The 21,840-nt window shown below is 31.3% G+C and overlaps 1 protein-coding gene across 1 annotated transcript; it reads right to left on the bottom strand.

Moving 5' to 3' along the window:
- Window positions 1-2,790: 2,790 nt before the first annotated feature.
- LOC105617738 (NAD-dependent protein deacetylase sirtuin-7) lies at window positions 2,791-11,016 on the bottom strand. The gene is made up of 4 exons (XM_012199290.1): window positions 10,918-11,016; window positions 10,675-10,772; window positions 5,054-5,269; window positions 2,791-4,143 (listed from the first exon to the last, which is right to left on the bottom strand). The coding sequence occupies exons 1-4, from the start codon at window positions 11,014-11,016 to the stop codon at window positions 2,985-2,987; spliced, it is 1,572 nt and encodes a 523-aa protein (XP_012054680.1). The 3' UTR covers window positions 2,791-2,984.
- Window positions 11,017-21,840: the final 10,824 nt, after the last annotated feature.

Here is a 21,840-nt window from a genome sequence, read left to right on the forward strand (position 1 = left end):
GCGTGCGTGCGTGCGTGCGTGCGTGCGTGCGTGCGTGCGTGCGTGCGTGCGTGCGTGCGTGCGTGCGTGCACGGACACATATGTTTCTTTACATATTTTTATATTTGTGATACTTACTGGAAATAATAATAAAAATATTATTTTATTTTATCATATAAATAAATCAAATTAGACCAGCAGCGGAATTCTGTAACTCATTATGCAATCATTATGTGCTCATAATGACAATTGCAGATATCTTATATAGTAAAAAAGCTACGCAACTGTCGTTATAAACACAAACGAGTTACAGAATACAGGGACAGAGTACCTATCATGGAACAAGTCGGAATGGATTCCGATCGGAATTATTCAATAATTCCCTATATTTCTATTGTTTTCTAGAGAAAATGGAATTATTTCCGATAGGAATTTATTCAGATGTTCTATGATAGGTATCCTTCTGTATCCATTCTAATTTGGTATTTGTTATGGTTTTTTTTGCTTTGTTCATTGTCTTATAATAATGTGTGATAGCAAAATTTACCTTAAACAATTTAATTGATTGCACTACAATTTATATTTCTATTTGCAAAGATATATATAGTCTATTTAATTTAAAATTTTCAAAGGGAAAGATCATGTAAAAAAAAGATTTGCATATTTTGCTCTTTTACGCAAGTATCAAAACATTTGTTACATCGCTATGTAAATAGGAGAAAAAAAAAACAAATCGAACTGAAAAATAAAAACATCCAAAATCTTAAGGAGATTCTCGCGCTACTTCTTATAATCAATAGACAATTTAAATAAAAAAATTAAGGTGATTCTTTAAATCGAATTATCATAGAAATATCTAATTTTTTTTATATAATGAAGTTGAAATATTGAAATTGACGTGTGCAAAACTTTACGGTAAATTAATGATGAAATAAGAAAGAAAAAAAATGTTGAAAATATCCTTTTATATATAATTTAATGACAGGATAAAGCTCACAAACGCTTCTTTGATTAATTGCGCACAAATCTTATCATAGACTTTTCTCAAAAACGAGATTATAATAGATTGTTGCTGTAGTCAAAGTCTCGCTATTTTGAAGCATTTGATGGACCAATTAGAAGAAAGAATTTTACAAACTGACCAGTTAAAAAACATTTCGAAGCGTTTGCAGCATCGCGTTGACCGTACCATATATATTTAAAAAATTACGATTTTAATGGTAACAAAAAATATAGATCAACAGCTATTCTGAACAACTATTCTGAAAATTTACGTTGCATAAATTTACATATAAATTTAACCTCGAAAAATAAACATAATTTCATCTTGTTTTCATTCGATGATGATGCAGCTCTTATCGTAATGTCGTTCCATACTATTTTATTAAGATATACACGTAATTTTAATATTTTATTCAAATTATGCAGATATTTGTAATTTTGAGTGGACCCTGATGAAACACTCCAAATTTTCGGCACTTTACTAAAGAATCACCTTAAAATTAAAACGATTTAAATAATATAATAAAAACATTATCGACAATTTCTAATTTGTACAAAATCAACAATGATTATGTATAATGACATTAATATCATTATATATAATTGACATTATTTCAAATTAACAAAATAAAACGCTCATTTGATGACAGGCTTGATTGATATGCTTGAAGTTATATATTATTGAAGTTATGTACCTCAATGATAAATGTTTTGCTCTTAAAATGATGCACGTGGCAAAATATGTAAATAATAAGAGATAATAACATCGTAATTATATATATAAATTTAAAGACTACTATTGATAAACTGAATATCAATATTTCTATAAGTAATATACGTAACTATACATACACGCGCTGTTCATTAGACACAATGTTCTTATTTTTCTTTATTGAAATCAATTTAGATAAAACTTTACTAGAATAAACTTAAATTTTTATTCTGTAATTATATTTTCGAAATGGTGGTCTTATATGCAAGTGTTTCAAATTAAGAAAAAATATATATACAGAATAAGATTTTACATATGTTTGTAATGTAAAATTACATATATTTATTGTAGAATTAAATATCTTCTTAAACAATAAATATTAATGAAATTTTCTTTTAATATTATTGATATAATCAAGCTTCTTATTATGTATATATAATATTACTGACTTATTTTATTAAACACAAGAACCTCCTTAAAGTTTCTGAATAGTCACTTTAGCTTTTTATTGAATCGGGATGTCATAACCGAGAAACACATCAATATGCATGTCTATTTTCATTTCATGAGCCTTTTTCGACTGACTATCAAGGGAGAGTCTTTGCATTTTCATTTTTGCAAATGCTTTAAAGCGATCTCATCATTTTGTTTTCAAATTCTCTTTATTTACAAATGGCATGCAAGAAAAAATCAACGCTTATGACACATTTCTCACTTATGATGTCACGATTTCAATATGGCTGAAATGAATACTGAAGAGCCTTAAAGATAAAGATTAAACATTTCGTTGAAAATTATAAATAATTATTGTTCAAAAACTTTATTAAAATGTGAACTCCATTTATTTATTTCGGAGAAAAGGTCTGTTTTTTTTTAGCTGAAGTTCTTGCACACTATGTCGAACTTTAAGCCTATTCTTTTTAGCTGAACTTTTTGCACGATACATCTTTCTTCCTTTTCTCTCCACATTGGAAAGAAAGAGAAAATATATGAACCGTGCAAAAAGTTCAGCTAAAAAGAATAGGCTTAAAGTTCGACATAGTGTGTATTTCGAAGCAAGCAAAAATAATGGATTGTATCACTAGAAAATACTTCCAAAAATTTCAGTCTATTTTTTTAAAGCTTTAATACTGAAATCAAATTGCTATAAATCTACAAAATATGCACGAGTTTTATTATGATATGGAGACGGTAAATACTTATATATGTAAATATATTGTATATGATTATTGTATAACCCCGATAAATAGTCGGTCACAAGCATATTGCATAAATTTACATAGAGTGGATGCTACCGCTTCCTCTTCATACCCTTACGGTATCCTTTACCAAACCAGCCTGGATTTTTTGGAGATGCTATGGAAGTATCCGCTCGAATCACTAGTGAATCACCTTCCTCTTGCTTTTGTTCATTCTTGATGTTTATTGGTTCTGGACAGTCTCCGTCACGTTGATAATACAAACAGGTAAGGGAGCCTTCATGCTCCATACAAAATGAACAAGCTGGTTTCGGTTTTGGTGTTTCCACTGGCATGTTTGGTATTTGTATAAAAGGATAATAAAATAATGGTGTCAATTGTGGATACATATACATAGGAGGAAATGGCAAGCCCATAGATAGAAACGGCAAAGCAGTGAAAAAAGGTGCCGGATAGGTAGTTGTTATATCAGTCACTGCTAAGGATGATATGCAGTCTTTTTTGTCAATCTCTTCTACCATGCATTTAACATTTTCATCGCTGCTTTGACTTAGAGGTTCTTTAATTGCCGGCTCCTCAAGACACGGTTGAGTCTTAGTGAATTGTTCATCATTTTGAAGCTTTATCGCATGAAAAAAGATTGGATCCTTTGTACGATTATAAAGCGGTATCTCTAGACCTAAATGACTCATAATTTTCCTCATTACTTCGTCACATTTTCCATTTATCTTCAAAACTGCATTCTCATCTTTCGGAGTCCATTGCAAGTTAATAATGTACAGAGAAGCTCTTTTCTGAACAGGCTTATCCATTTGCCATAACCATGGATACTTCTTAAGAACTTTCAGACTAGACCCTAAACACAATATAACATCTGCTTGCTTTGCAGCTCTAGTTGCCCCGTTCCAATTGATTGGCCAAGGCAAATTACCTCTTTCACCAAAATGAACGATAGAATCTTGCAATATTGAATTACATCTGTGACATAATCTTCCTGTACCGTGTTGATATCGTGCAGTCTTTTCAGTTACATCAAAAAGTCTCCAATATTCTCTAGATGGTTTGCATGTTCTACAAACTTCTACATACATATTGCCGTGTACCTCGGAGAGAAAATTACGCGGAATACCACTGCGTAAGTGTAATCCATCACAGTTTTGAGAAACTACATGTTTGAGGATTCGCGCCTTATATAATGCATAAAGGGCCATATGGGTCAAGGTTGGTTCAGCTTGACTCAGATCATGATTCCTGTCGAAAATATAAATAATATAAACAATATAAATAAATAAACAAATAAATAAATAATAAATAGGAGCATCCTATTTATTTTGTATACAGGAATGTCAAATGTTTTGGCGCCTTATCATACTTATATTATTAGTTTCAGATTGATTGTGTTTAATGTCCGAAAGTTTTGGCATACAGATCATATCTGAGATAATTAAATTTTAAAATTAAGAATATATATTGTATTCATAACATCTAACTTTGACTGATGATTAGCGTTCTCTCTCATATTTGTGTATAATATCTAATAAATATAATATAAAAATACAGTCGAACCTCTATAAAAGTAACTCGGGACTGATCGACCTCCATAAAAGTAAACAAATGTGTGAACATATGTGCTCGATTATTATATGGGAGGGCTAAGATTTTTTTGGAGGTTACATTACTTTTATGGAGGTTAAAATAAAAACTGAGAACTTTAACTTTACGAACTTTTATTCGATTGTGTATGTAGTATATAAATATATTTCTTACGTTTACTGTTATATTGACAGATTATATATTATTATATTTATTGCACTGTAATTACCATTGATAACTGTACAATATTAAAGAGTAAATTATCTTTAATTTATTTGTGCCAAATAATAAATAAATGTAAACCTAATTGACATAAAGGAACAAAAAATGTAAATCAAAATTTAAAAAAACAAAATCTTTCATAAATATTGAACAAAATCTCTCAAATATTAAACTTGTTAATTAATAAAGATTAATAAATTGAAATGAAAAAAAGTTTATTAATCATTATATAAAATCTTTCATAAATTTTATTATACAATCTCTATATTTGTGAAGATTAAAATAAGATTATTGCAAAAAAAAATTATTGCCATACAGGATTAAGTTCAATTAAAATGATTCCTACCCAATGTCCTTTCCTTGTTGCATACGAGTCCAAACTCCATTAGTTCCTCTATAATCTGGAATAGATGCCGCTGTGCTAATACCAGCACCAGTGTATACTGCAAGTGACGTTGCTCTACTGATTGCTGCTGCCAAACGTATACATTTTTCCTCCAAGATTTCAGGTGCATCTTCAATCTCTTCCAATCTCGCCTTTATTCTATCTCGTTTTTCTTGTCTATAACAGATAAGCAAATTACAAATCATTTTATATTCTACTTAAAATTAAAGGACATATTAAATATATTATCTCTTTAATTTTGCTATCAGAATTATAAATGATAACCATAATATATATCGATAATAGGATATAATGTATTAATAATTTACATTAAAAAATTTTATTATTTACTCTATTATCGTCATTTATATCTCCAGTTCAAATTATCAGGGCTCGATCTTATTTCAAATAAATTTATTTAAAATATATAATTTATTTTAAAAAAATTGAACAGTTATTTAGTATTTATTATTTAAAATACTTCTCTTGACCTATTTCTTATTTATTATTTTAAATAAATTTTTGAAACTTATTTTATATTTTTTATTTTAAATAAATTGTATCAGTTTTTTATCGATTGTGAATTTTAAATAATTTTCTGGAAAATAAATTATAATTATTTTGCTAATCCGTCAGTAAAAGTGACAGTAATTAAATGATAATATATTTATGAAGTATTGCACGTGTAGAGTATGAGATATGCCCACATATGATCCATGTTGAATTTCCACCTGGTTCGCAAAGGATTAATTCTATTAAGAATTAATTATAGGTTGTAGCTATAAAAAAAAATGAAACATATTTAGAAATGTATTTATATATTCAAATAAACAAAATCATTAAAATATTTTTTATTTAAATACTATTTTTTATTTAAATATTTTTTTATTTAAATACTATTTGAAATGTTTATTTAAAATACATATTTACTTTATATTTTAAGTAAGTTTCCGAAATCTATTTAAAATAAAAAATAGTCTTCGAAAACTTATTTAAAATAAAAGACAAGTTATTTTTATATTTTAAATAAAAATTATTCTGTAATTTTAAATAAATAAATGTATTTTCGGACCCTATTTCTTATTTTATATTTTAAATAAGTTTTTAGAATTTTATATTTTTGATTTCAAATAAATCGTATCAGTGATTTTACCGACTCCTATGATTTTATATTTTAAATAAGTTTCTGGAACTTATTTTATATTTTTTATTTTAAATAAGTCACATTAGTTTTATCGCCCTGCAAATTATAATCAAATTGAATAAATTAATATATTAAATATATGCATTCCCAGATATCTTTACATTATCAGAATATTTTTTATATTATTATAATCCTAGATAGCAAAATTCCTTCCCCCTCTCTCTCTTTTCCTCCTTCCCTCACGTCCTCCCTTCCTCTCTGTCGAAAACAGATTCTGAAAGTGTTTATTATAAATTTTATTGTCAAAATGACAGCAGAAATATTTATAAACACAGATTCCGCTTACTGAATAGAATAATATTGATATACAGGGCGTTTCCTCTAATTCGATCATTTAAAGTATTTTCGTTGTTTTTGATGATGAGAAAATACAGGAGATCTTATTCGAAGAGGCACATACTATGAGCAAAAAATTTTTCTCAAGGTATTTTTTGAGACTTCCTCACCTACAGTCACCTACACTTTATAAATAAAATTGTATAATTTTTTACACAATTCCTCTAATTATCCTCTAATTATCCATATAAAAATATTAAAGTAGTTATATCAAAAAACTAATATTGTAGTTTACGAAATATTTTATACTCTTTATTTTGACATTGACATAAAATGTTAAATAATTCGTAAACTGTTAATTTTTTTATAATCGTACCTTACTTTTATTAACAGAATAATGAGATGAATAAATTAATGGAAAGGAAACACATAGTTGGTTTCAAAAAAATGTGTATGCAAAATGGATATTTTTAAATAAGTAACTATGTATTTTCTTTCCATCAATATGTATATTGAAACAATCTACCACAGATTTATTGTAATGATAAAAAGCTTTATTGATTCAATGAATAACATCATTGAATCATACTTTGGATTTTATTATTATTAATACATATAATCATTAATTTCATCAATGATTTCATTACTTTATGATCATGTTTGTTAATATAATATTATGAAATGATATATTGACTACTACAGTTGTACTAAAATTTTTTTAAATTTTAAAATACGGTTCTTTTTTTAAATATTCTTATACAGTTTAATTATTTCTTACGTTAATTTACGTTTTAATTATAATTATGGTCGTATATAGTTATCGGATCATTTTATGTATTTAAGTTGTGAAAATGCATACGCGATATTAAAGGGATTGGACTCTAAATTCTCCAAAACTTCTGAAGTAGCAATCTAACACGCTAATTGTGAACTATAATTTCATACTTATTAAAATTAATTATATAAATATAAAAGCTATGAGCCAAAATAACACATTTAATTTAATAAACAAAATAGAATTTAAAAAACTTCGAACAGTATTTTATAAATAAATTAAAATAATAAAATTAAAAGTAAGAAACGATTTAAGTGATTAAAAATCAACTATTAAAGATTAGAGAGCCAAAACATTATATGACAAATTTCGAATATAAGTAACAAATGTTTTTACTTCCCGAGGTCATTATCAATGTTGAAGTATCGATTTTGAGAAATTAAATTACAATTAAAATTCAGGCATATTTGAAAGGGAAGTTATTTATGTTACTTCACGTAAATGTGGCTAAATCTTTTTATATATGACTCCTCTATTGGTAATTTATAGCGCTGGGATCGAAAGATTGTAAATCCTATCAAGCCAATGGTAATGCACATCTCGTAAATCTGATCTACATGGATCATCATAAAATAAAAATGTTGGAATTATATAAATATTAAAAAATTAGTCATGTAACAATATGAATTATGTATTAAAAAAATGTAAATTGATACTGAGATATATCTTGAAAAGTTTAGAACATATAAATTTTTGTAATAAAAAGTTGGTCGTACGGTAAAATAAAATGGTTGTATAATAAAATAATTTTAGCGTAAATAAAAAGTATAAAAAGATTCTTTATTTATAAATACTTAAGTACGGATGCGCACCATCTTAATTTGTTATAATCAGAATAGAATTGAAAAATAAGCTGATTTACATTCAAGTGATATGTAGCAAATACTCATTAATTTAAAATAGACAAATCTAGATCCATTTGCTTCTTCCAAATGCTCTGAACGCTACGCTCCGATTGGTCCATTACTATTCCAAATATATATAATTGCTACGTGAACGCTGCAATCAACCCACCTTCCGAGATGAGATAGTTAGAGCAAAGCGGGAGCAAAATTGATGACGTAATCAGAGTTGCTGGGAGCATTCCGAAGCATTAAATGGACCAGTCATGTCAATGCTACAAATGCTCTGTAGCATTTGAAGCGCTAAGTGAACCGCAGCCCTAAACGTGCCTAGGAGACTAGAATTAGGGAAAAGGAAGAGAGAATTACATAGATTAGGAAGGAGGAAAGATTATTGGGAGAGAGATAATAATTATAATAAGGGAAAGTAATTATCGGAAAGGGATTCCGTATCATTCTGTCGATTCAATCTATTGCTGTTTTTTTTATGTGAACCATCTCTAAGATCATTTTCTTGTTATATGAAGGTACAATCAAGAATAGTAACATTATTCCAATCAAATTCATGGTGCGATTTGATGGTTTCGAATAACTATTTGAAGTAAATATTTTTATTGATATCAGCACGATATTTATGTTTATTTTTATTAGAGTCCATATATATAAAAGATATATCAAGATATATGACAATTTTTATTGTTTTAATTAAATATTACATTAAGTTATGATATATTCAAGTACAATATATTAATAAACAGTTATTTATTATACTATAATAAATAAAGTTATTGGCTAATAAAAAAATATTTAATGTAATATTCATATCTATTAAAAGTTTATTTTATAAATAAATTTCAAGTTGAACGTGCAATGATATTATAAACAGTTTTTTCAGTGTGGTTCTGCTAATATGTTTTAAGTCCGGAAAAACATTTCTGTACTCGATATATCAAAATCAGAATGTATATAAATTCACATAAAAAATATGTATTAAGCACTAAAATCTGCTTCGAACAAATATAGAATTCTTATTCAAAAATAGTAATTTAGAAAAAATTAAAGAAATAAAAAATGTTGATATATATGTGATATATATGCTGTATATTAATATTTTACATATAGGATAATTAGGAAATCAGATATATAACTATAGAAAAACTTAAAAAATGTTTTCGATGTACTATATATAGAAATTTGAAAAAAATATGCTTCAACATTAAATTCTTTTAAAATGTATTATATACAGAGTGTCCCAAAATAATCATCAAGTATTTCATGGGCAGATAGAACAGACTAAACTGAGTCGAAAAGTCCTCTATCATTTTGCAATCTTCGCAATAGTTAACACAATATTAATTATTAAAAATTGTCAAAAATTGTTGATCTTCAATAATTTTTTACTCAAATACTATGATTTGATTTTTTATTCAAATACTCAACTTTGCAAAAAAGTTGCAAGAGATAAAAATTGTATTTTCTTCTCATAGAACTCTAAGAATTTTTTATCAACTTTTTAGTATTATTGTATTTTCTTATTTTTACCAACATGAAAAATATAATATTAAAAAATTTTGAAAAAATTCTATGAGAAGAAACAATTTTTATCTCTTGCAATTTTTTAAAATTGATAGTATTTGAGTAAAAAATTATTAAGAATCAATTTTCGACAATTTTTAGTAATTAATATTTTGTTAAATATTGTGAAAATTACAAAATTACAAAATAGTAAAAGACTTTTCGACTCAGTTTTAGTCCGCTCTATCTGCCCATGAAATATTTGAAGATTTTGGGACATCTTGTATATATTCCTGATGAAAATTTTTCTCAGAATTTATCATATAATTTTTCAGAATTTCTATATAATTTTATAACTTTCTCACATTTCTTATATGAATTGGAACACTTCTCAGAAAATCCACATCTTTTCTCAAAATTTTTCATATACGAAATATCGTAAGATTTCTAAAATTTTTTATAACTATAATTTCTGATAAAATGTTATAAAATCTATAAAAATTTAAATATATTTTTTTAAATGTGGGATGAGAAATCTCAGAATATTTCAGAATTCACATATATAAACAATTCTGAGATATAAATTTTCCTAATATTTCTGAGTATTTCTGAAAAATGTTTCAATTCATACAAAAATTATAAGAAAAATTTTCATCAAGGATATGAAGAATCATATTGAAAACAGTTAACCAACAAGGCTTCAAGGATAATAATGTTTGTTTTTAGAACAAAAAATAAATTTTATCAATAAAATATCATCTGTCTGTAATTTTACTGTGTTTGTATTTAAAAAAAAACGGTATAATTTATACATGAGATAAATTTTACTCTGCTCCAAGGAAGATTGACTAAAAATATCTGTATCAAGTATCTACTACTAATCTTTAAAAATATCTGTAATGGTTATTACCGTAAATTAACCTCTTTCACTACGTCGCTGCACGAGGCAAGTATCCCAGTTTCTTCCGCCGTCCTGTCTATTTCTGATTTCTGTAAAATCGCTGCCACCTGACAAAAACGTCATGTTTCAATAAGATTTGTTTACGATATATCTATTCGAAGGCTATCACTGGACGTGGTTAGGAGGTTTGTACACATTTTACAAGTTTTACAAGTGATAATTTCTTGAACAGCAATGTTAACACGCGTATACCTTCTTGAAAGTGGCCACTCTCTCGTCTTTAACTTTAAAAGCCTTCAAAGCAGCGGAACGTCTCCGAGACATGAATTTTTCGTCTTTTGTCTCCGCCATCTTTAATCAAAACGATGCGCACAGTGACGTATATACCATTACCCATGATGGAATTCTATAATTCAGCAGAACGTTCATTTTGCAACTGTTGGAAGTTTTCTTCGCGCTGATTGGATTATACTTTTAGGCCAGGTTCACACCTTAACGGAAAAGCGAAAAGCGGAAAAGCGGAAGCTAATCGAAACTCGTAGTAGTAGTAGGCATTTCACTTGTCTACTTTTATCTTTCTGCGAGTTCCGATTGGCTTCCGCTTTTCTGCTTTCTGTTTTTCCGTCAAGGTGTGAACCCGACCTTATGCCTAATTCACACTGGACGTAGCAAGCATCAAGCATCAATCAGCAAAACAATATTGATTACGCCACAGTAAATATTGCCTCACTGGTTGCTGCGTCCAATGTGAATTAGGCATTAAGGTCCCGTCACATGCGGCGTAACTTGCATAAGCGTAACTTTCGCTGATCAATCATATCGTTTCACTTGGACATCAGTTTCCACCTAGTTACTTTGTGCTTTTTACTATTTTGCTGTTACACAAAAACATAACGGAACCATGCGTAAAATCCAATTTCTGACTCATTTTAACTTATACTGAAAAAATAAACATTTCGATTTTGCAGTACAATTATAGAAGTCGTGCGCCCCTTTGCGTAAAAAGTCGAAACCATTCGAAACCCATGGAACAGAGTATCAATCATGAATGCTTTTTTTCTCCATTAACTTCAACAATAACAATTTTCACTGTTCACTTTTCATCGTAGGGATTAAGTTTCGTGATTGATACCCAGTACAATTATAAACTCATTTTGCCTCTATGAAACTTGAAAAAATGTTTTCTACTGTGATATGTACTATATATAGAAATTATATATATATATATATATATATAGAAATTTGAAAAGAATATGCTTCAACATTAGGTTTTAAATGGATTATATACAGGGTGTCCCAAAATAATCATTAAATATTTCATGGGCAGGTAGAGAAGACTAAATTAAATGACAGATTTCCCAACCTCAATAGTCATCAATTTTAAGGCTGCATTTTTATGTAAACGCTTAACCCTCATTTCCAGTGTCAAAACATGTCACATGATCAAAATTGATACTTAGTATTCGTCAATTTTGATCTGTTTTAACGCTGAAATAAATGTCGAATGTCTGCATGAAAAAGCAGCCTAATGCTTAATATCTCGGATCACAGGGCAGAGTTACACTTTTTTTTGTCAGATTCTTTCGTTTCATGCAAAAAAATACCATTAAACCCGGATCCTCATAAGAGCGCTCTAACATCGAATTGTGAAACGCTAATTGAAAAACGGGAGGAGTAAATTTTACCCTTACAACTGGCTTTTCACCAATCTATGTTCAGTATCAGAGTGCTGTTGCTCGTATGAGGATCCGAGTAGAGAGAAACCTGAGAGAGGACATGACGGCCCAAAATTTGTAACCACAAAATGCTACCGTGCACTACTGCCTTCTGACAAAATAAACTACATAGCAACGTCCACTTTTCTTAGGGGTTCCACACAATAAAAGAAACAGGAAACAGAGAATAAAAAATAAAGGTACCCTTTCATGCACATTTTCAACAAAATAAGTCACATGATAAAAATTGACAAACATCAAGTATTAATTTTGATCTATGACCTGTTTTGGCGTTGAAAATGAGCGTCATAGCGTCAGGTGAAAATCCAGTCTAAGAATTTCAACCTATTACAAATCATGTATTGTGGAATACACAGTTTCTGATAGATTGAAATTCTTATTCTCTATTCTTTGTTCCCTGTTCATTTTATTGTGTGGAGCCCCTTACGATACATCGTCCACTTTTCAAGGCTGGAGATGATAAATCGATATTTGATTCATATAATTGTGTTACATGTAGCACGATTATATGAATAAAAGATGTATTAGTTTAAATCCGCTGTTTGCTCATAGATGGCATTAGTGAGCGTACAAAGCTACCCTGAGCACACAACACACTTTTTTTTATGTGTTTGACATCTGTCAACATTAACCAGTGCACATCATCAGCAATTTCATACAATAACATACATTTTTTCTTTCGTAATCATGTCAAATTTTTTACTAAAAAAAAGCATATGCGGGAAGTTTTGCTTTTCTTTTCTGTTTCAATTTGAAGAAATCGGCTGCCGAATCGCATCGAATGCTTGTGGAGGCCTATGGCGACAATGCTTTATCGGAAACAACGTGCAGAAATTGGTTTCGCCGGTTCAATTTTGACCTGAGTGACAAGAAGTGTGAAAATCGGCCTAGGAAGGTTGAGGACTGTCAATTGGCTCTTTTGAACGAGGACGATACCTAATCGCAAAAAATGCTTGCCGAGCAATTGGATGTTTCTCAAGCAGCCATTTCCATGCCATGGGGAAGGTTCAAAAGATCGGAAAATGGGTGCCGCATGAATTGAACGATAGGCAGATGGAGCGACGCCAAAGCACATGCCAAATTCTGCTTGTCAGACAAAAAAGAAAGTCGTTCCTGCATCGGATTGTGACAGGTGATGAAAAGTGGATCTATTTTCAGAATCCTAAACACAAGAAATCTTGGGTTGATCCCGCCCAACCAACATCTTCCTCAAGATCAAATCGCTTCGGACGGAAGACGATGTTGTGCGTTTGATGGGATCAGGAGGGTGTCATTTACTACGAGCTGTTAAAACTTGGTGAAAGTGTTAATCACCACTACCACCAACTGCTCAAATAACACCGTGTGAAAAAGGCCGCATTATCAGAAAAGATATGACAAGATTTTCCTCCACGACAACCATCGCACACGTCAATAATGATCCAAAACTACTTGGAGACACTCAATTGGGAAGTGCTACCCCATCCCGCTTACTCACCAGACCTGGCACCTTCTGATTATTCACCTGTTTTCGTCGATGGACCACGTGCTCGCTGAGCGGCACTTAGATTCTTATGAAGACATCCGAAAATGGCTTGATGAGTGATTTGCCTCGAAAGATGAGGAATTTTTTTGACGTGGTATACACAAATTGCCCGAATGATGGGAAAAATGTATAGTTAGCGAGAGCAAGTACTTTGAATAAATTTGTTTTTGCTTCCTAGGAAAAAAATGTGTTCTGACTAAAAAACAGCGGATTAAGCTTATACACCTAAAATGTCATTCATGAAAAATAATAAATGTCATGTCATCGTGAATGTCAGGGAGTCGATTCTATAATTCGAGTGAGATCGCTCACTTTTCGCACTTTCATCTCACGTGAGCTTGTCGCGTGGTTTAACGACGAAGTGAAAATATGAAATTACTAGATTTGCCGATGTGGACAAAAACGTGAAAATGTGAAGTGAAACATAGTCCGCAGTCTGATTCACGCTCACAACGCTTAAAAATCATTTCATCCTTGTTTGCCAAATGTTAAACGAATGCTCATAAGCGTTGTCAGCATAAATCAGACCATGGCCATAAAGTTCAATTTATTCCTAATTTTTCCAATTCTAGAATTGAAAAATTCGGATGACGAATAAGTCGAACTTCAATTAAAAGTGGTTAAAAGTAAACTGTGAGTACTGGGCCTAAAAACGATTTAGTACTGGGCCTAAACGATTTTCTGTCATTATTTAAAGTCAATCCTGTTGAAAATGAATATTTTTAAGCATTCTTCGTATAATTCTCATATGATTTGAAGGTCTCTTCATCCTTTTCATCCAGTAACAAAATTGCTACCAGGTGTATAAGCTTAAATCCGCTGTTTTTTAGTCAGAAAAACACATTTTTTTTTCTTAGGAAGCAAAAATAAATTTATTCAAAGTATTTGCCCTCGCTAACTATACATTTTTCCCATCTTTCGGGCAATTTGTGTATACCACGCCAAAAAAATTCCTCATTTTTCGAGGTAAACCACTCAAGCCATTTTCGGACGTCTTCGTAAGAATCGAAGTGCCGCTCAGCGAGCGCATGACCCATCGACGAAAACAGGTGATAGTCAGAAGGTGCCAGGTCTGGTAAGTAAGCGGGTTGGGGTAGCACTTCCCAGTTGAGTGTCTCCAAGTAATTTTGGACCATTGTTGACGTGTACGTACGATGGTGCGTTGTCGTGGAGAAAAATCAGCTTGTCATGTCTTTTCCGATAATGTGGCCTTTTTTCACACAGAACACGCAATTTGATCAGTTGTTGGTGGAAGCGGTGAGCATTAATAATTTCACCAAGTTTTAACAGCTCGTAGTAGATGACATCCTCCTGATCCCACCAAAAGCACAAATTCGTCCGAAGTGATTTGATCTTGAGGAAGATGTTGATGGTTGGGCGGGATCAACCCAAGATTTCTTGCGTTTAGGATTCTGAAAATAGATCCACTTTTCATCACCTGTCACAATCCGATGCAGGAACGACTTTCTTTTTTGTCTGACAAGCAGAATTTGGCATGTGCTTTGGCGTCGCTCCATCTGCCTATCGTTCAATTCATGCGGCACCCATTTTCCGATCTTTTGAACCTTCCCCATGGCATGGAAATGGCTGCTTGAGAAACACCAAATTGCTCGGAAAGCATTTTTTGCGATTGGGTATCGTCCTCGTTCAAAAGAACCTGCAATTGATAGTCCTCAACCTTCCTAGGCCGATTTTCACACTTTTTGTCACTCAGGTCAAAATTGTCATCATCGAACCGGCGAAACCAATTTCTGCACGTTGTTTCCGATAAAGCATTGTCGCCATAGGCCTCCACAAGCATTCGATGCGATTCGGCAGCCGATTTCTTCAAATTGAAACAGAAAAGCAAAACTTCCCGCATATGCTTTTTTTTTAGCAAAAAATTTGACATGATTACGAAAGAAAAAATGTATGTTGTTGTATGAAATTGCTGATGATATGCACTGGTTAATGTTGACAGATGTCAAACACACAAAAAAAAGTGTATGCCCAGGGTAGCTTTGTACGCTCACTAAGTACCTATGAGTAAACAGCGGATTTAAGCTTATACCTGGTATATTGCCATTTGATTTTATTTTTGTCTTTGGACTGTGCAAAATTATATATTTACCTTTTAAACTTTCTATTCAGTGCATTCAATCGACTGTGGTTTCTCTCTCGCTCTATTTCTTAGCCTTTTTTTTTCGGATCTTATCATTTGACAAGAAATTTCTTGTCGAACCTGAGATTGCTCACAATTGCACCATGATAAAAGTTAGAAAATCGATAGCGTGTATTCGAGGGCTGTGCAAGCTTGTATTTTCTAGTGATAATTACATGTTACTAACTGCGGCAGCTATAAATGAGGTTGGAAGACGTTGAGTGACAAGTACTTTTACTTTTTTTTATTTAATACAGACGAAAAAAGCTACATTTAGGATACAGTCAACGCGATGCTGCAAACGCTTTGAAGTTTTTTAATTGGTCAATTTGTAAAATTTTTTCTTTTAATTGGTCCATGAAACGCTTCAAAGCATTTATAGCGAGACTTTGATCGCAGCCTTAATCTAACTCTATCCGAAACGGATCTCAACCAAATATAGCGTACACATTCTGTTCCAATTGAATCGTACACATTGAGGACTTTGTGTACGTTGACTTTGTGTTAAACCCAATGTCCATGATGCTAAAAATCTGTCCAAGATCTCGGACAGAGAAAAAATTAACAAATCACATTTGAATAATTTGATCACATGACCATTGCGATTGGTTAATTCTTTCTTCATCTGAGGTCTCGGACTGATTTCTAGCATATGACACAAAGCTTTAAGATGTATTAAGCAATTGGAAAGCATCTCATGTTATTACTATGAGTCAGAGTCGGCCTGCAGAGTCGATAGTCTGATACGGCCTTTGGATGTGTTCCGATATACACTGCCAGTACTGGCAATACTGAAAAATTGTTCCACTATTACTATGCAGCGCGCTGCAGCAACGTTTAGTTCCCTCAATGATGTCGTAAATAATAGCCATATTGTCACTACTGTAGCTAGAGGTGAGGCAGTAAGGGGCTCCGCACAATAAAAGGAATAAGGAACAGAGAATAAGAATTTGAACTTATCATGAAATATCAGAAATCATGTCAAATAATTTCTAATAGTTTCAAATTCTTATTCTCAATTCTCTGTTCTCTGTTCCTTTTATTGTGCGGAGCCTCTTATAGTACAATATGACATCATTTAAAGAAGCACAATGCGTCGAAATATTCGATCCAGGAAATAAAAAAATATATACATTATATTTAACTACAAAAGATGCACATATATTCATTTTACCGAAAATGACTCTTAAATTCTGAATATGTATACATTAACTGTGTCCGTATAATTTTTAACAAGAGATCAAACTACTTGAATCTCATAATTATCCCAAATTCATTTTCTTTGGAAGAACTATCACTGCATATCTTCTATTTCATCATCGCTACTACTTGTTTCTAATAATTCATTTCTAATAAATATAATTTTAGTTTTTCTTCCCAGCAAACGAGAATGGATTCAAATGGATTAAAATAGATTCAGATTTTCAGAAATCTGTAGATTCATGAATGTTAAAATGAATTCTTTTCAATTCTGACTCATTTTTATTCATTTATAGGAATTGCAAAAAGCAAATGTCTATGCCTTTTCAATCTAAAAATAATATTAGCATTTTTTGTGCATCGTGAATATTACTCAATTCAGAATAGGAAGTACAGTTTTTTAATTCAATTAAATTAAAAATAATATTAATAATTTCTGTTCAATATTCTGAATATGAAATGCAGTTTTTCAATCTAATTAAATAAAAAAAATTTTATTAAAAAATGACTCATAAATGCTATTTAAATTATTCAAAATTATAAGGAAAATTTATGTGTTAATTTAACTAAGTTCAAAAAAGTTGCAATGTGAAAATAATTGTGTTATGTTCTTTTGTTTCTCTTTGATTAGAAGTAAAATGAATGATCGGTGTGAACACTCGTAAATCGAACACAGCCCGAATATTAGGCTAATCATGGCGACATCAGTCAAGCGAGATTAGATTATCCGAAACTTATCCAATGTTGTCTCATAGTAATATAAATTGTTTATATTTTATTATATCTGTCAAATGATGATATTTTTATTATATAATTTATATCTATATAATTTCGTTACTAGTTTAGCAAATTGTAATTGAAGTAGAGAATGAATAACATTTACCAATTGAAGAAATAATATAACATAGAAGATTCATAATCCAGAGATCCTAGATTCAAATTCCAATAAGGTGCGTTTTTTAATACCAATTTGAAGTAGTTGTTCAGATATAATTATTATTATAAATGTCTTAGGAATAAAATTTATAATCCTTAAATATAAATGTATTCTTTTTTCGAATGTTAAATTAGTATTAGCTCGAATCCAATCTATTTCAATTCATTTTTATTAAGATGTAATAAAATTTAAAGTACGCATTAAAAAAATTTTAATCCATTTTAATCCATTCTCATTTCCTGGATAGTGCACACTGAATGCGAACTTTTTCGATGCCACGCATTTGGGTTATACGCACTATATCAGTGCGTTCAAGTGGCCGTATTCGGCAAATGAAAACTGACCCAGTGTAGTGTTGAATTTGTATTTCGATCAACTGAATGAATCGAACGAATTCACAAAATGTTGCACTATGATTTTTGTCAGTGCAGTTTGGTGTTCGAACAAACAAAATTAGTTAGGCAGCAAAAAATTACAAAATAGTGGATAAACCCACTAGGAAAGTTATACATTTAAGAACGCTGCGACGAAAAAGTCCAAAAATTGACAGTCCTACAGGTCGGCAACCAGTTAGCCTACAGGTCTATTATTCGGCATAAAGCTTTATTCATCAAACTGTTTAAATTCAAGCAATATGAACAAAATCCATGAAACTTTGCAAAATGAATGACTGATTTGGCATGGAATGCCTCATATATAAAACAAGAGTGTATTGTATTGAAAAGTAAGAATAATTATTAAATTTCTTCTTCGAAGTTATCGAATTCTCAATCATCAACAATAGCTGGATCGATATAGCCTGCAATCTACATGATATTTCGTTAATTCTGTACCTCTATACTGTTCTGGTTATGATTTCGATGGTTTCAATACAGTAGAGAAATTTCTTACGGAACAGAATGCTAATGAACTCATTTCTAGTAAGAATTCACACTGGACGCAGCAAGCATCAAGCACCGGAATAGCAACCAATCAGCAAAACGATATTATTTACACCACTGTAAATAATCTCTTTACTCATTGATTGCTGCGTCCAGTGTGAATTAAGCATAATGGTGCAAACCCATGCAGCAGAATAACGGAACAAGAGCAGAATCAATAAACGTGTTTTCGTTACGCGGAATCTCTTCATCTGTATGGAGCGCAATGAGCGCAAGCAGAATCAACAGCAAGTCCATAAATGACGTTTAAATATTGTATTCGTCATTCATTTTTTATTATCATGTATCTAGTACAGAATTAAATGCATTTCTCATTAAAATAATGATTAAAGATGTTAAAATTTATGTATTATAATGTAATAAAATTTATTTATTATTTTGCCCTATGTTTAACGTTTCATAGTTGGCAGCCTTAATGTCTTATTGACATTCATAGACAGAGATGGTGGAAATTCAAAGAGAGATGCTTGCAAATTGCACATATTATGTTATCTCTTCCATCATGGTCGAAAGCCATATAAAATGATACAATTATAGACTTTATTGCTTCTGCGACAGATTTCCTAACCTCAAGTTGTCAACTTTAACGCTTAATATCTTGTTTCGCGGCAGAGCGACAATTTTTTCTGCCAAATTCTTTTATTTTATGCAAAAATATGTCGAATAAGTCTAATTTTATTGTAACTGTATAATTATCATAAGGATAAAGGAATATTTTGATAAAGCATCTGACAGAATTTTGAAATTCAGAGTTGGCAACATTGGCCTAGTTTTCACCGAGGATGTAATCCGGATCAGAATGTAAGAACCAACCAACTATAGTCGAGTATTCCCGAATTACAATCAAACGACAGGAGAATGCTCGACTGTTGGTTGGTGAAACCACACAGTACGGAATGGGATTGCGGAATAGAGAATGCGTCATTATTCTTATAATAAATCATATTTTGAGAAATTAAAATAATTTGATGCTGATTGATATAATGGAATTACGTAATATCGAGACGAATGAAGCAAAACGACAAAATTTGAGTACATAAATATAGATATTAAGATTAAAAAAACAATAATACATTACGTGCGATTTCAGTGTTTTTTCTGCACTTTTCCATTATGCCAATTTTGTGTGCTATGTTCACATGATGCGGAAAAATAATGATAATAAATGCGTTAAAGTGATTCAAAAAATTGTTGTGAGATTGTAAATATTAATTGTAAAACATAAATATTACAACAGTGTTTACAATTGTTTTTACAATTTGAAAAATTATGTTTTAATAAACATTATTATTAACAAATTATTAACATGAAGTTAATAGTTTTTAAATTATATTCATGCTGGATACATTTTTGATGCATCATGTGAACATAGCACACAAAATTTGCGTGATGGAAAAATGCGGAATAGCGCTGATTGATTCATCCTAAAGGGTGAAATCACACAGCTGATTCCCATACCGTGTGATTTCACCCTTAGGGTTCGATCCCATGATGCGGAATTAGCGCAATGCTTGTGATTGGTCGTGGCTTCATTCTATCAATTCCATTCCGCTATTAGGTGTACAATTTTGCTTCCGCCGTTTTTTTCCGAAATTCGAGGCTTTATTGTAAAAAACTGGTTATACATTTATGATTCAAAGTATTGTCCATCGCTGGCCACTACTTTCTCCCATCTTTCGGGTAGCGTACGAATCCCGCGTCGAAAAAAACTGATCATCTTTTGAGGCTATCCACGAATCGATCCAATTTTTTACTTCTTCATAAGACCGGAAGTGCTGGTCAGCCAGGCCGTGTGCCATTGATCGAAACAAGTGATAGTCAGAGAGAGCAACGTCTGGAGAATACGGCGGGTGGGGTAGGACTTTCCATTTCAACGTTTCCAAGTATGTCTTGACCACTTTCGCAATATGGGGTCGAGCATTGTCATGCTGCAAAATCACTTTATCGTGTCTCTCGTTATATTGTGGCCGTTTGTCTTTCAATGCTCAGCTCAAACGCATCAATTGCGTTCGATACCGATCGCCTGTGATTGTTTCAGTCGGTTTTAACAGTTCATAATACACTACGCCGAGCTGGTCCCATCAAATACAGAGCATGACCTTGGACGTCAAAATCATCGTTCTTGAAACGTTGAAACTACTCACGATACGTTCTTTCATTAATAGCGGCCTCACCATAAGTATTTGAGAGCATTCGATGAGCCTCAGCCGCAGATTTCTTCATATTGAAGCAAAAAATTAAAACCTCTCGCAAATGACGAGAATTTGGCTCGTAAACTGACATTTTCAATCGAGAATAACTTTATGATGCAGACACAAATCGACTAATGTTTCTATGGGGTTATGTTGACAGATGCCCAAGTTTATTGTATGACGTCTATAATCAATTTATTTCGACCACCACTTACTGCTAAAGCCATTCTATAGGAAAACGGCGGAAGCAAAGTTGTATACCTAATATATTTTCCTATGTCCTATATATGTGGCGTGGAATTTCTGCAATGCGCAATTAGCGTTGACCAATCACAAGAATCTTCCCGTAAATTAGTTTCATTAGATCCACCGGAATAGCGTTTGTCATTAGTTTGCATTGATTATGCATCTACAAGTTCCGCTCCATGGGACATAGGAAACTAAATTCCTGCGGATCGGAAATCACATATATACAGGGGACATTGCCCCCGATTTCACTTTGTG

Source organism: Atta cephalotes (assembly GCF_000143395.1).
Source record: "Atta cephalotes unplaced genomic scaffold scaffold00014, whole genome shotgun sequence".
In the NCBI taxonomy this organism is placed as follows: Eukaryota; Metazoa; Arthropoda; class Insecta; order Hymenoptera; family Formicidae; genus Atta; species Atta cephalotes.